This window comes from the organism of the source record quoted next, unplaced genomic scaffold, assembly GCF_019419815.1.
Source record: "Pyrus x bretschneideri cultivar Hongxiangsu unplaced genomic scaffold, Pyrus_bretschneideri_v1 Contig38, whole genome shotgun sequence".
Classification (NCBI taxonomy): Eukaryota; Viridiplantae; Streptophyta; class Magnoliopsida; order Rosales; family Rosaceae; genus Pyrus; species Pyrus x bretschneideri.
In genome coordinates, this window is record NW_025999701.1 from 2860707 (window position 1) to 2874857 (window position 14151).

General features: G+C 36.5%; 2 protein-coding genes across 3 annotated transcripts; one reads left to right on the plus strand and one right to left on the minus strand.

Moving 5' to 3' along the window:
- The first annotated feature begins 7716 nt into the window (after positions 1-7716).
- On the plus strand, positions 7717-11426 carry LOC125468391 (probable tetraacyldisaccharide 4'-kinase, mitochondrial). 2 transcript variants are annotated; one of them, XM_048564057.1, is made up of 9 exons: positions 7717-7977; positions 8402-8525; positions 8642-8878; positions 9213-9362; positions 9499-9708; positions 9937-9996; positions 10346-10426; positions 10664-10806; positions 11084-11426. In XM_048564057.1, the coding sequence occupies exons 1-9, from the start codon at positions 7805-7807 to the stop codon at positions 11085-11087; spliced, it is 1182 nt and encodes a 393-aa protein (XP_048420014.1). In that variant the 5' UTR covers positions 7717-7804; the 3' UTR covers positions 11088-11426. The 2 variants fall into 2 exon arrangements, with proteins under 2 accessions (XP_048420014.1, XP_048420015.1); XM_048564058.1 differs by having other exon boundaries at positions 7804-7977; positions 8416-8525.
- LOC125468392 (lactoylglutathione lyase GLX1-like) lies at positions 10788-14069 on the minus strand. The gene is made up of 9 exons (XM_048564060.1): positions 13944-14069; positions 13556-13677; positions 13314-13441; positions 13084-13148; positions 12760-12972; positions 12611-12658; positions 12184-12294; positions 11341-11493; positions 10788-11107 (listed from the first exon to the last, which is right to left on the minus strand). Exons 1-9 carry the CDS (start codon positions 14013-14015, stop codon positions 11042-11044), a joined length of 978 nt encoding a protein of 325 aa, XP_048420017.1. The 5' UTR covers positions 14016-14069; the 3' UTR covers positions 10788-11041.
- Positions 14070-14151: the final 82 nt, after the last annotated feature.

Consider the following 14151-nt stretch of genomic DNA (forward strand, 5'->3'; position numbering starts at 1 on the left):
TAAAAATCAATTTAAAACCAAAACGCCTTTTGCCTTCTTCCTTGCCGTCGAAGTAGCGTTGTCGCTCGAACGCCGTCGCACAAACCCTAAATCGAAGGGACGCCAGGCGAGCATTCGGTTCAAAGAGTCCAAGCCAGATCCAACCCGACCAAGATTTGGTACAGAGGGCCCGAGACTTGTCGGGCTTGAGCGAGACTCTGGTGGGGGTGAGGGGACAGAATTGGCACCGTAAAGTATTCCGCGGCGTACTTCGTAGCGGCACTTGCACTTGTTGACTAGCTTGAAAGAAGCTGAGTTCACTTCTACAAAAAAAACAAAAATTTTCAAGAAAAAATGAAATTTTGAGAATTGGGTTTTGACTTTCATGGAAAATTATGAAGTGGACCGGAGAGAGAATTTGAATTTAGAGTTAATTACCTGGGAAGAAAGAACGGGTGAGGAGAGAAGCAGAGAGTAGATGACGATCCTGTCTACTTAATCATCGTCGATACTGGAGTTGGAAAATCATGCCATCATCGATGACTTTTACCAACAAGAGTTCGGTTCTTCTTCAGACAGAAAAAAATAAATAAATAAATAAATAAAAGAAGAAGATAGAGAAGAAAAAAAAGGAAGTCTCGGAGCTGGAAAATCCTGCCATTGGAGAAATCAGCAGAGAGAGATTGTGTTTTTTAGTTTTTTTTTTTTTTTTTTCTAATTTTTATTTTTTTTTTAAAAATTTTCTAATTTTTAATATTCATTTGGGACTACAATGACACGTGACACTCAATCAATATTCACGTCACGCATTAACAAGGTTCTGACACAAAGCCTAATAAAAATATGAAATCGGCCAACTATGCCTACAAAGATTGCACTAATTTAGAAAAAAATATTGTATGGTGGATAAATAACAATTTGAAAGTTTTCAAAGTTCTACAAAATATACAAGATTTGAATTATGTCCTGAAAATTCCGAGATGAAACATCATAGGATTATTTTCCTTTTCCCTTCATGACCGCGTAATTGGAAGGAATACAATGTCAAAAACGTAGACCAAACAAATTGACATTACACGTGAAGACTCCAACCAAAATAATGAAACATATGGGGTGAACCATATTTTCCAAAAAGAAACAAAGCCCCAACATGACCCACGTGGAAAAATAGGCCATGCCGTAATGTGATATCCATTGTCCATTTTACCCTTGGACTAAAACAGCGACTGGAAAATGCCTTTTACTTTTCCCACTCTTCTTGTAAGTTGTGGCCTATGGGTGTGGATTCATTGGTCATTTCGGTCTGGTTTTCATTTTACAGTTCCACTCTTTCCGCTTGATTTGATCAACGGCTGCGATACAATTTTATAACAAATTATGTATCTGCTATGATTGATCAGACGGTGATGAGGATATTAGGTGGGGGCCACGGGTATAGACGAAAATACCAAGCAATTGATTGGGATTTGGAGCTGAAACCTTCCGAAAGCAAATCCTAACAAATTTGGTGGTCATAGGCCGCCTGAAATTCAACCGGTTACCGCTGCATTCACGTAGGAAATTTTTTTAATGTTTTTTAAGACAGACACACACGTTATATGTCTTTATACAAGTGAAGAGACACTTGAAAAAAAAACAAATTTCGCTTATATAATAACATATGACGTACTCTCCGTGTTCCCAAAATGTAAAAAAAAAATCTCTTCCACACATGTAACATGGTCCCACATAATCGACAAATTATGAAGCTAATTTCCGCTATCACAAGTTGTTGGATAATTTTTTTTGGTTAAGAATCTCAATGCGTGGTTTGTTCAATTGTTCACCACTATGGTGATATGTGATCATTAGATACTGTTAATTATCGTTGGATGAGATTAAATCCAAAATTTATGTACTTATATCTATTCATTTTAGAGTGGGTTCGGTTCTCTTCCCTTGTGACAATTGACTATTTAATCGATCTACTCAAAATAATTGTGTAAATATAGACTAATCACTTAGCCAACAACAAATAATATAGTGATTCGGTAATGCTAGGTAGACTTTTTTAGATTAAATTTGTAAATTATGTGATATGTTACTAATAAGAAATGAGCATGTTAATCAGTAGTTAAGTAATAGTCCAATCATCAACAACTGAGTCATATAATTCACAAAATATAGTTTAAATGAATAGTTTCCCCATCATTAATTATAATAATTTACAAATTAATACTCGAGGTGACGAGGAAAAGTATAACTTGAATTCTAAAGTCACAAAGCATAGTCATTGGATTGTTGGGACCGTGGCGATAACATAGAATCATGTATTAAAAATAATTGAACTTTTAATAGTCAAAAGGGTTGAATTTGAATTAGGTTACCAAAAGTCGGATTTATTATAGGGAGGCAGATTCTCTGCCCTCCCACTTCCCGTACCCTCCCGTGCCCTCCTGTTTTGTGTGATCACGATTAAGCTAAGTCAACATTTTATATTTTTTTTATAGAGATAATAAGACAAAAAGGAATAGTAATATAAAATGTTGACGTGACTTAACCGTGACCACACAAACAGGAGGGCACGGGAAGTGGGAGGGCAGATAATCTACCTCCTTATTATAGTAAATTCTCTCATACTGAGAGTTATTCTCACCACCTGTATGAGTTTACAGAACAGAAAAATCAGTTAGCCACTGGCCCTTGTCTCGGCTAAGGTCAGTGGCAACCCCGATTCCCTTTTGGTTTCCTTTCTTTGTGTGTTTGTCAGCCTACTTTTCCTCCTGTTCTTCTACCATATTTTCTCCAACCCAAAACCTTAACTCCTTTGTCATAGATCGGAAAGCCCCCACTTCCGACTTTCCTTCTCATATTCTCCACAATGTTTGTTCACTTGTCTCAAAACAATCCATTTTCTTCATTTCCCTTATGGCCTACCCATCCCTCTGTTTCCTCCATCCTACATCATTTCCCCTTCTTTCATTAGATTCATCACCTCTTGACCCACATGCACCGTATTTTGTCACGGATCTACGGGTGAGTGTGTAGATCTTCGGCTCCAATGTTCGCATCACCACCTTTAATGGCCCTTCCCTTTGATTGTATTTGTTAGCGATATTGCTCGTGAGAGCTTTCTTGGTTTCGTGTCGGCATTTGTTGATCTCGAAACTGTTATTAGTTCGAGGTTTTTTTACTGTGTGTTTTGTTGTTTTGGGCTCTAATCCTGGTGATGGGTTGGGCTTTTTCCTTATAATGTTTTGGAGGTCTATATTTTCCTTGGTACTTTCCTTGTGATTGGGCATTCGTTTTGTATTTTATGTTAGTAAGTAATGAATGTTAGCTTTAACCATAAAAAATGAGGGTCTACTATTTATAGTTTGGTTAACCATCTCCAACCTTTGGGTTAAGACTTAAAATTTAAGTTTTGAAATAACCAAATCATTCTCCAATGGTTGGGCATAAAGTTTTGGGTTAAAACCTAAAATTTGGGCAATTTAATCTAGAATTTAGGCCAGGGTTAAAAGGCTAGCCCTCCAAAATTTAGGTTTTAAAGTAACCCAATCCTTCTCTAATGGATGAGTCTAAAATAAGTTTTGGATTAAAACCTAAAATTTTGGCAAATTTAACCGAGAATTCAAGCCAAGGTTAAAAGGTTAGGCCATCTAATGTGTGTGGACACGCCCAGAAAAGTAGAAGCTGCAGCAAGGCGATGCGCCCAAGGCACGAAGTTGGAAGTAGGGGCCCACCCTTGACAAGAATATCGGCCACCCAAAACGAGCCCAATGAATCTTTTTCAATCCGACGATTTAAATTATTAGACTGTTGGTTGATCAAATGGTCCAAATTTGTAACAACTCGTTCCTAATTTTACGGCTTTATTAATTTTAAAAGTGTGAAAATGCCCTTTTAGGAGAGATTGTTTGACCTTCATTGACCAACGTATAGTGAGATGTACAAACATTATTTTAGTGTATCCTTATTGTACTCAACGGCACGAACCCGTAGGCGCATGCGGAATCAAAATTAGAGTTACCGTTAAAATTTTACGGAACTACGAATGTGATGGGCAATTTGGTAATGTCACGTTGCACGAGAGATATTTTCTAACTTTCTTTTTGTGGGTTTGTTTTGTGAGCCAATGGGGCCCACACCCCTCTCTTTTTCCCCTATCCCGTGTCTTCCATATCTCTCAGTCGTTCTTCTCTCTCTCTCTCTCCTCTTCTTTCCATCATTCATCTATCTATCTTTTCCTGCATCTTTCACTCAAATTCTCACCTCCTTTTACTTCCACCAGTGTTGAGACTAGGACACACCATCCTCCTCATTGACCCTCTACTATCACTTCCTTCTTCTCTTGTTGTCTCAGACATAGACCAAACGAAACACAGGCGGTGTTGCCACTATTTCCATCGAACTTGAGCCACCACCCTTTGCCATTTTCTCCAGCGAGTTCTCCCAATCACATCACCTTGGTCACGCACCCCCCTTTGTGAGTTCTATGAGCTCAAAAATGAAAGAAAACGCTTCTAAATCTCTTCCCTTGCCTCACTGTGCAGTGACATCGTAAGCACCCTCATCTTCAACAAATCTCACCGTTCACGGCTTAGGTAAGCCTTGGGTCACCTTCGCCCTTCCTCATTTGTGTTTTAGAAACAATGTCTAGATGTTGGACGTCTAATTTAGTGAGGTCTGGTACAGAAGCGTGACTAGGAGGAAAAAGTTCCCTATATTCTAGCGAAGTCCGTGACCATTTGGTCACTTTCAGACGTGATTTCCGGCCATATTCGGCCACGAATTGATCTCCATGTAGGTATATATTGATTCTCTTCATTCCCAGCTTCACATCCATATATTTCAAATCTTAGAATCAAAATAAAGAGTTATTGCTAAATTTGGGAAGTTTTTATTTGAGATCATTTGGGCTCACTTTTATTCATCTGAGCCTATAAAGAATGGAACATCCGTGAATTGGACGTCAACCTCTTTTTTTTTTTTCCTTATATACAAAAAAGAGAAATTAATGAAAATAGCTTCAAATTTTTACATATTAATAAAAATTATCCACTAATTTTATTTAATGATAAAGACAACACAATAAAAAAAATTAAAAAACCCAACTTGTGTTGGGCGCGTCCCCCTTTCCACACTCCACTTTTTTTCTCCCATTGTCAGCTACATTAATAGATTTATTTTATTTTATTTTTTGCTTAGAATAAGAAAAAGACTTCAAATTGAATTACATTCCCCAATTTTATTTTTGTCGTGTTGTTTTTCAATTGTAGTCAAGATAAGGAAAGATTTTTCAATGTGATCAGAACACAGGGTGGTACACTACGTCTCTATACAAGTTGTGAGATTCTTGTATTAAAAAATTAATAACATAAAAAATAAATTTTCCCACCGCTTATATAATAACTCGTGGTGTACTACTTGTGTTACGGGCACAAGGAAAAATTTCTTCAAAATGACACCCAAGCTCAAGAAATTGGATGGGGAGCCACATTGATTATTGCAGGTATGTTAAAAATGTGAGGAAATTTTAATTTGGTAATTGAAAACAATTTTTTAAATAGGGGTTTTATCATAAGTGGTTCATGAAAATGACCTTCACCATCAAGATAATCCCTGAAATTGAAAATCAATCAATGTAGTCCCTAAAAATATGTGTCGCAAATCAATGTGGTCATTCCGTTATAATTCTGTTAAAACTTTTGTTAAGTGCTGATGTGGCACATAAATGAGCCCCATAAGTCATTTTTTTTCTTTTCACAAATGGTTTTTGAAATTGACTCACAACATCAAAATGGTCTCTGAAATTGATCTGCGACATCAAAATAGTCATTGAAATTGAAAATTGATCAATGTAGTCCCGCAAATAAGTGTCTCAAATCAATGTAGTCATTTCGTCACAATTCAGTTAAAAATTCTATTATATGCTGATATGACACATAAATGGGTTATACAAGTCTAATTAAATTAAAAAAAAATTACAAAATAGGATTAATAATTTAATAGTTAATAAAAAAATTGTCAACTCAAAAACCTAGTCCTGCAATCACCTCCAATCTCAGTCCACATTTCTCTACCTCATTCACTCTCTATTGCCTAAAAAAAAAAAAAAAATCAATACACTCATCTTTACACACTTTGACATCCTTCACCGAATCGAACTTGATCGAGATTAGCTTTGGTGACGGCTTGGTCAATTGGCAACGACTTCTGAGACATCACCATTAACATTTAGGTGATCAACATCCTCATAATCTTAATCTTGAAGAGCTTGTTCGGTGCTTCCCTGGTGGTTTGGTGATGCAAAGAACGACGAAGTCTGCCTTGAGATAATGAGATTATAACTGATGTGCGTCTATTGTTGGTAGGAAAAATATGTCCACACCCCCTCTTAGGCCTTGGTTAAACCTTGTGTCTTTGAGAATTTATGGAAGAGATCTCTCTTCGGAGTAGGCCCTACTATAAGAAAAAAATTCCATTGTGCAAAAAGGTATTTAGATAACTTTTTTAATTAATTATTAAACTCACATTAGCACATAACAAATTTTTTTAGAGAATAGTTGAGGAATGAGCATATGTATTTGCGACACCTATTTTCAAGGACTACATTGATTGATTTTCAATTTCAGGGACCATATTGATGGTGTGGGTCAATTTCATGGACCATCTTGATGGTGTGGGTCAATTTCATGGACCATCTTGATGGTGTGGGTCAATTTCAGGGACCAGTTGTGATTAAAACCCGTAAATCTTGTAGGACTCATTTATGTGCCACATCAGCACTTCATGAAATTTTTAATAGAATTGTGACGGAAGGACCACATTGATTTGTGACACCTATTTTCAGGATCTATATTGATTGATTTTTAATTTCAGGGACCATCTTGATGGTGAAGGTCAATTTCTTGGACCATTTGTGATAAAAACCCTTTTTAAATATAATTACTGAGAACATAATCTTTTCAAGGTTTTGGTCTAAAGGATCATTTTTGGGTTCATTGTTTTCTGCACAATGGGTGCTTTTATAGGACTAAAAGGTCTAAGTTTCAAGCCTTATGAAACTGAACCAAGAATTAAATACTATTTATAAACCTTGATCCATAAGTAGACACTATTCATGAAACTAGACCAATAAGTAGATACTATTTATGAAATTGATTCAATAAGTATAGACTATTTATGAAACGAAAACAAGAACTAGTCACTATTTCCAAAGCTAAATCAATACGTGGAAACTATTTATGAAACTGGATTAAGAATTAGACAATATTTGTGAAACATGACTAAGAATAAGACAATATTTATGAAAGATGACCAATAATTAGACATGATTTATGAAACCGGACCAAGAAAGAGACACTGTTTATGAAACTGTATCAATTACTATACATTATTTATAAAACTGGATCTAATAATTATGCACTATTTATGAAGCATGACCAAGAACTAGGCACTATTTATGAAAGTGGACCAAGAACTAGACACTGTTTATGAATTTGAACCAATAAATATTGTAGTACCGTTCAATTTCATAAATAGTGTTTAGTTTCACAAACAATGTTTGTGATGGACGCACAAGTCCCTTGCATCAATTTATTATTATTATTAAAATTGTATTATTTTCATTAAAATTTAAGTTATTTTGTAATTTTTATTAAATTTAAGAATTTTTCATTAATATTTAGTTTTTTATTAAATAAAATTATAATATAATTATTGATTAAAATAAACTTAGCACAAACATTTTGATGAAAATTCGCCTAAAAAAACAACTCCTCCTTCTTTCCCTCTCTTTCATGGACAGTGCATCAGTGCTTGCTTGGCTTGGTCGTCTTCAATGGAGAAACTGAGGAAAGCGGTGAGCGAGATCGCCTACACTCAGGACCACACTAAGCTTACTCATCTTCACCGCTCTCTTATCCCTGTCCTCTCCTTCGCCTCCTCTCTCTGCAGGCTCGCCCTCTCCCTCCGCCGCTCCTTCTACCACTATGGCCTCTGCACAAAGCACCGGTACTCTTCCAATCCCCGGTTCATTATTTATCTCTTGTTTGGATGCTCGGAAAATTGAAATACAATATCAATTTGTATCACATTCAAAAGTGCGTGCTCCAATTGTGCTACATTTTCTCACAGTTTCTCAGCAACCAAACGGTCCATAAAGTGTTTGTCTGTTGGTGTTGTTTAGAAGCTCAAATAATTAGATTGTCTGGTTGAAACCCTAATGATTCGTTTCACTTAGGGCAGCTATTGCAACCAAATTCAAGCTTGAATTTCTGTTTATTTCCAACTTTTATTTGGGCTTTTTGCGAATTTCTCCGAAATCAAACACTGTAGAATTTAGATGGAATCAATGCAGGGCCCTTGTTTGATATAATTATATATTTAGTCAATTGTTGATTTTAGCGATAATTAAAAGGGAGTTACTGATTTGAAGGTTACCGGTGCCAGTGATAAGTGTTGGGAATTTGACATGGGGAGGCAACGGGAAAACTCCAATGGTGGAGTTCATTGCGCGGTTTTTAGCTGATTCGGGAATTTCTCCTCTCATTCTTACCAGGGTACTTTATTTTGGTTTTTCTGTCTATGAATTTTTAGGTGTTATTTAAAGTGTCAATGAATTTTCAAGTGATATTTCTGTAGTCTGACCCGAGATTTTGTGAAACGCCTCTGGTAGGGTTATGCTGGTGGGGATGAAGCTAAAATGCTTCGTAGGCATTTGCTTGGAAAGCCTGTGAAGATAGGTGTGGGTGCAAATCGGGCAGCTATCGCTGCTCATTTCTTTGAAAAATATGGTTATGTTGATCCTTACTCTACAAGTAAATACGCTGATGGACTTAACCTAGGACAGAAAGTGGGAAATCATCCTAGTTCACAAAAAATTGGTGCTGTAGTTCTGGATGACGGAATGCAGGTATAGTTATATATTTTATCTCTATCCTTGATATGGGATGTGCCGAATGGCAAAGGAAGGGGGGCTTTTTATGGCTGTTCATAGAGAAGTTTGAGGGGCATGCCAAATTGGCCTAAATCAGACTTTAACTGTTTAACATATTTACATTTTAACATGTAGAGCTTCTTTTGCTCTGCTACTATTTTTAATTTTGTAAATATGTGTTCTGGATGCTAAGTCCATGAATCTGTAATCCAACTCCTAGTTGCTACTTTTTGTTACTTTTTCTTATAGTTGTCTTATGCTCATTGAAGTGCTATGCTCTTGCTTTATGCTATAAAAATTTGGAAGACAGCACTGGAGCCTGCAGCGTAATCTGGAGATTCTAATGATTAATGGATTAACACTATGGGGCAACTGTCACTTAACACCACGTGGACCGTTAAGGGAACCTTTGAATGCACTTAGACGGGCAGATGCTGCTGTGCTCCATCATGCAGATTTGGTATATAAACTGACCTTTTATTTCAAGGTTAAAAAAGTGGCTTAAAGATTATATGCCTTGGGTGCCCTTGGTAACTTTGTGTATGTTAGCCAGGGAAAGTCATTAATTGACAATTTTATGCTTGTAAATCTCGCAGGTTTCAGGACAAAAGCTCATAGATATAGAATTAATGCTAAGAGAAGTTAATAAATCTGTTCCAATATTCTTCACTAAAATGGATCCCTGCTTTTTCTCCGACGTGGGAAATGTCAACTCCAGAAAACCTCTTACAGCTTTGTCTAACAGCATTGTATTATGTGTTTCTGCCATTGGTTCTGCGGATGCATTTGTGAAGGGAATGGAGAAGGTATTATACTTTTGCCCATCTCTCCTGTACATATATAAACATATTTTTGTGTGTTCTACTGATGGTCAATTAAGTTTCAAATTTCCTTCTTGGAGGAGATTCCAAGAAGCTTAAAGGTCTTCTTTTTTTGGTCTTGCGACAATTTCTGTGGGTACAATTTATTTCTTTACCCTTTGGTTTGTTTCTATTATCTGTGATTGTATCTCTAATGTGGATAACTTGCTGCAGATAGGAGCATTCTATGTCGATCGACTTGAATTCAGTGACCACCACATATTTCAGCCCAAGGTACAATCTTCCTCTTCTTCGACATGAGATTATTGTCCTGTACAGTTTTTGTTCAACCAAATGATGGAGAGACACCTTTATACCTTATATGCTTACTGCATAAGTAAAATGTAAAATTGTTGTGGGCTTTTTAGAGTCCGTGCTGCCTTTGCCCCTCCAAAAAATGTAAAATATGTTATTCTTTGTCATTACCATCCAGTCTCGTCAATATAATCTAATTTTAATCTTCTGGTCAGACACAAGTAGATGGCAGGTAATGCTACATTAAAACAGAATATAGCCCGCAGGGTTGGTCAAATGTTGATTTGGACGCTAATGTGGTGACTTCGTCTTTTTGTTGTGAATCTAGGATATTGAAATGATCAGGAAGAAACTAAGACAACTGGAGGATGCATTTGGTTCCAAGCCAGTTGTTATAGTCACAGAAAAGGTAAAATAAACATTAATACTGGCAGGTGGCATAAGCACAGCATTCTCTTTTTCTTGCTTAGTCGTTTCCTTTATCATACGATAATGTTATGTATATTGGTGAGAATTGTGGGAGGCATGTCTTCCCTTTCAATTGATGTAGGGTGGCGAGGTGTTGAAAATATGGATTGTTTAATCAAGATTGCTGACTACATCATTTCATTTTTCTTCTTTCTGAATTTAAAATTCATGCTATCAGGATTATGATCGAGACCCGGGGATTTTTAAGCATCTGGATCATTATGAAATCTTGGCACTCTGTTCTGAATTGAAGATCATACCTTGCGGCGAATGCACTGAAGATAGCTTCAAAAAGCTGTTGAAGGAGGGAAAACTTACAAGGTACAAACAGAATACAGGCTTGCTCATTTTTATTATTTTTTATTTGGACAAATAAAGTTTGCTTAGTTACAGTAAGGCAAAATGAATCGTTAACCTAGAAACAGAAAAGAACGAATAAAAGAAAACCTAACAAGGATGCAGAGAAACAATTGGAGAAAGGGACATAAGTAGAACGAAAACATATTCGAATCAGGGCTTCTTTATTCAACTAGAAATACATGAGCAGTACCAAATGCTATGGATTTTGCTTTACCGCTCTTTCTTCGATTCTTTTCAGGTAGTCTTCATTGTCTACCAACACCTAGAGGGTTAACAAGAAATGTTTCTGTAAGCTTGCGCCCATAAAAAATAATATATCTTTGAGTTATGCAATGAAAGGAGGTTCATGTTGCCTTTGCCGGTTAACTCAAGCAGTGTGAAAGAGAGTGACGCAATGAGTTAGGACTAGGATATGTCCAGGTTTCGAATCTTTCCAACATAAAAGCATGAAAGAATCAAAGAATATAGTTTTCATGTGGTTTTCTAGTTCCTTACCGTTTCAAAGCCATCTGTATCAAGGAATGCTGTGATCTTGGTGTGAATTTTTGGGATTGGACCTGGTGGTCTTATTATTTTCCCTCCAACTTCCTGGATAACCAGTTTTGCAGCTGCTGCGCTCTTGTACACGTCATCAGTGCCAATAGCAACCTTCAAATACAATGTTGGACAAAAATAAAATTAGAACATAGAAATCCCTAAGGATTAATTTTTAATTGCAGTCACTCAACAAAACCCTAGACACGAAGGGGCCAAACAGAGAGGGAGGTGGGACTAGGTGATGAGGATTCTTTCCGGATCCTCAAATCGTGTCTGTTCATCTTATATCGTGCAACTAGTTTTCGTTAGGTACTATTTATATTTAATTTTAAATAAAAATATTTAAAATGATTTCTGTTTGCACGATGTACGATGAACGGATACGATTTGAAATTCTTCCTAGGATCCTCACAAAGAGGATCCGGAGAATCCTCATTCGGGACTAGGGGTTTTGGTGGGTTCGATAATTTGTTTTTTTTGGGGGTTGAGGGGGTGTTGAGGGGGTGTTGAGGTAAATGTGTTTTTTTGGTGTTTCGGCTGTAGGGTTGACGTGATTCGGTTTTTAGACGCTAGAATTTATCCTTAATCAATGGTTAGGAGGCGAGGCAAGTGTGTATTTTTGGTTTGTAAAGTAGAGAATGAGTCAAGAAAGTCAATAGACATCTTGATGAAACAAGGTCAACAGATTTTGGATTCAAATTTTTGGCCAAATCAAAGGCAACGACTCAACGCGCTTTGCAATTTCTTTCATTTGTGTGTTTGACTGAATGAAATGCATAAATATGCATGGGTGTAGCTCACCTGTGCGTAACCATTTCCTCTCCTATATGCCGTCACATTATAATTGTATTTCAACTCGATCACAACTGTTTGAGTGAGATTGGATCCATACCCCACCATACCTACGGTATACTGCAACACAAAATAATAATTAATATAACATTTGTTGTGCATATATTACAAAGTAAAATGAATCCCGTTATCAGCACTACAATTTAGTGGTTTTTCTCTCAACTTGTAAGTGAGACATGTTTTAACTCTCCGTGATGAGTTTGGCACGAATTTATGATTATTTGAGTGAATGACAGTACTCTATATCAATTTATAGTTGGCTTATTATCTAGTTTAGTCCAAACTCTCACCACCAATGTCGTCATATAAAAGAAAGTATAAAACTGACCTAGAAGGTAAAAGAAAAAAATGTATATTTACACGCACACATATATACCTGCTCTTGAGGGACGTCAAACTTTAGTAGTAGGTTCATGCCCAAGGACTGCACATGGCGTTTCAGCAAAAAATGCAATTGTGTAAGCATTCTGATAATCATAGCTAAGAGGGAATAAGGGGGTTTATGAGAGAGTACGCAAAATCAACCTTGTTGTAGAACTCAATAGACCGATTTATATCAATAACATTAAGACATATATGAGAAAGTGGTTCTGGAGTTGGCGGCCTCTGGAGGAGCTCGAAACTGTAGCCGTCAGGATCGTTCATGAAGGCGTAAACGGTACCCCCTTCTACGAGGGACCCGGGTTCATGAGTGATCACACCGCCACTGGCTCGAACTTTTTCAACCGTGTTATAAATCTGAAGGTTGATACAAACACACAGAAACGAAGATGTTAACCAAACGGTCACTACTCCTCAAAGTTTCAAACTTACTATTCAGCGAGAGTTAATGAACAATATGATACATACATCTTGAGTTGCAATTCCAAAGTGACTAAAGGCTGTTCCGATGTCTAGCTTGTCCGTTGCGTTGTCTGCGAATTAAGATCGTATGAGTAATAAATCAGTATTTGCTAGTACATACACGCATAAAATATTAGGGTTTCTTTAAGAGTTCAATTGCCTCCTATGTGTATATATATGAATACATATATGTTTTGATCAATTTAGACAAAGTTTTGGAGTGAAGATTAACATACGATGCCATGTGAGCCCTATCACAAAGTGAGATTCTTCAGGTCCAAACCCAACGATTGCATTTGAGTATTTTTCTTCTGGGAAATCTTTTCTACTCAATACTTTCAATCCAAAAAGTTCTGTGTAAAACCTGAGAAATAATATTTTGAGAAAAAAATTAATTAATTATGTATTACAACAAGCTTAACCTGAAACGAATTTGCATGCATGCATGCAAGAATACTTTGCCAAATTAAATACATACTTAATGGTGCGATCAAGATCACTAACTCTGATATTAGCACGCAGGAAACGACGACTATCTTTCTGTACCCATTCTAACACATCGTCATGGGGTACTGCCCGAGCTGCCATACTTGATCCCATCTGATCATTAACATATACAGATGATGTTCATTAATCACCTCAAATAATTTAATTATTGAATATTGACTTATTGAGATATCAGTATTTTTATAGAATGAGGAAAACCAGAACAACTAATAGTATCGATATTCGTCCAAAAGTATGCCATTAACGATTCTAAATACGAATAATCTGGATAAATAAGTTGCTTAACTAGTTATAAAAACTTGAAAAATCTAAAAAGATGATCCTGATGGCATATTAGCTAGGTTACACAGACAGCTTACCAAAGAGAGGAACAGAAGAATACCACACACCAATTGCTCGGACTTGATCACCATTGTTGTATAAATGTACATATATTTTCTTGGACTATAAGGAAAAGGTTCGAATGAAAGTATGTGATAATTCCAAACTTCCAAAACTTGTATATATTCAGATCGGTTGTCGCCTATTTATAACTCTTGGGTTTTTCTGACTTTTCTTCGATTGAAA

Bases quoted from the DNA above. Each gene is read 5' to 3' on its own strand.
- LOC125468391 (XM_048564057.1), top strand. From the start codon at position 7,805: ATGGAGAAACTGAGGAAAGCGGTGAGCGAGATCGCCTACACTCAGGAC. The intron at 8,526-8,641 runs GTACTTTATTTT...CGCCTCTGGTAG, and splicing joins CTCCTCTCATTCTTACCAGG to GGTTATGCTGGTGGGGATGA. The intron at 9,709-9,936 runs GTATTATACTTT...AACTTGCTGCAG, and splicing joins TTGTGAAGGGAATGGAGAAG to ATAGGAGCATTCTATGTCGA.
- LOC125468392 (XM_048564060.1), bottom strand. From the start codon at position 14,015: ATGTACATTTATACAACAATGGTGATCAAGTCCGAGCAATTGGTGTGT. The intron at 13,442-13,555 runs GTATGTATTTAA...ATTATTTCTCAG, and splicing joins GATCTTGATCGCACCATTAA to GTTTTACACAGAACTTTTTG. The intron at 12,295-12,610 runs GTATATATGTGT...TTTGTGTTGCAG, and splicing joins TTGACGTCCCTCAAGAGCAG to TATACCGTAGGTATGGTGGG.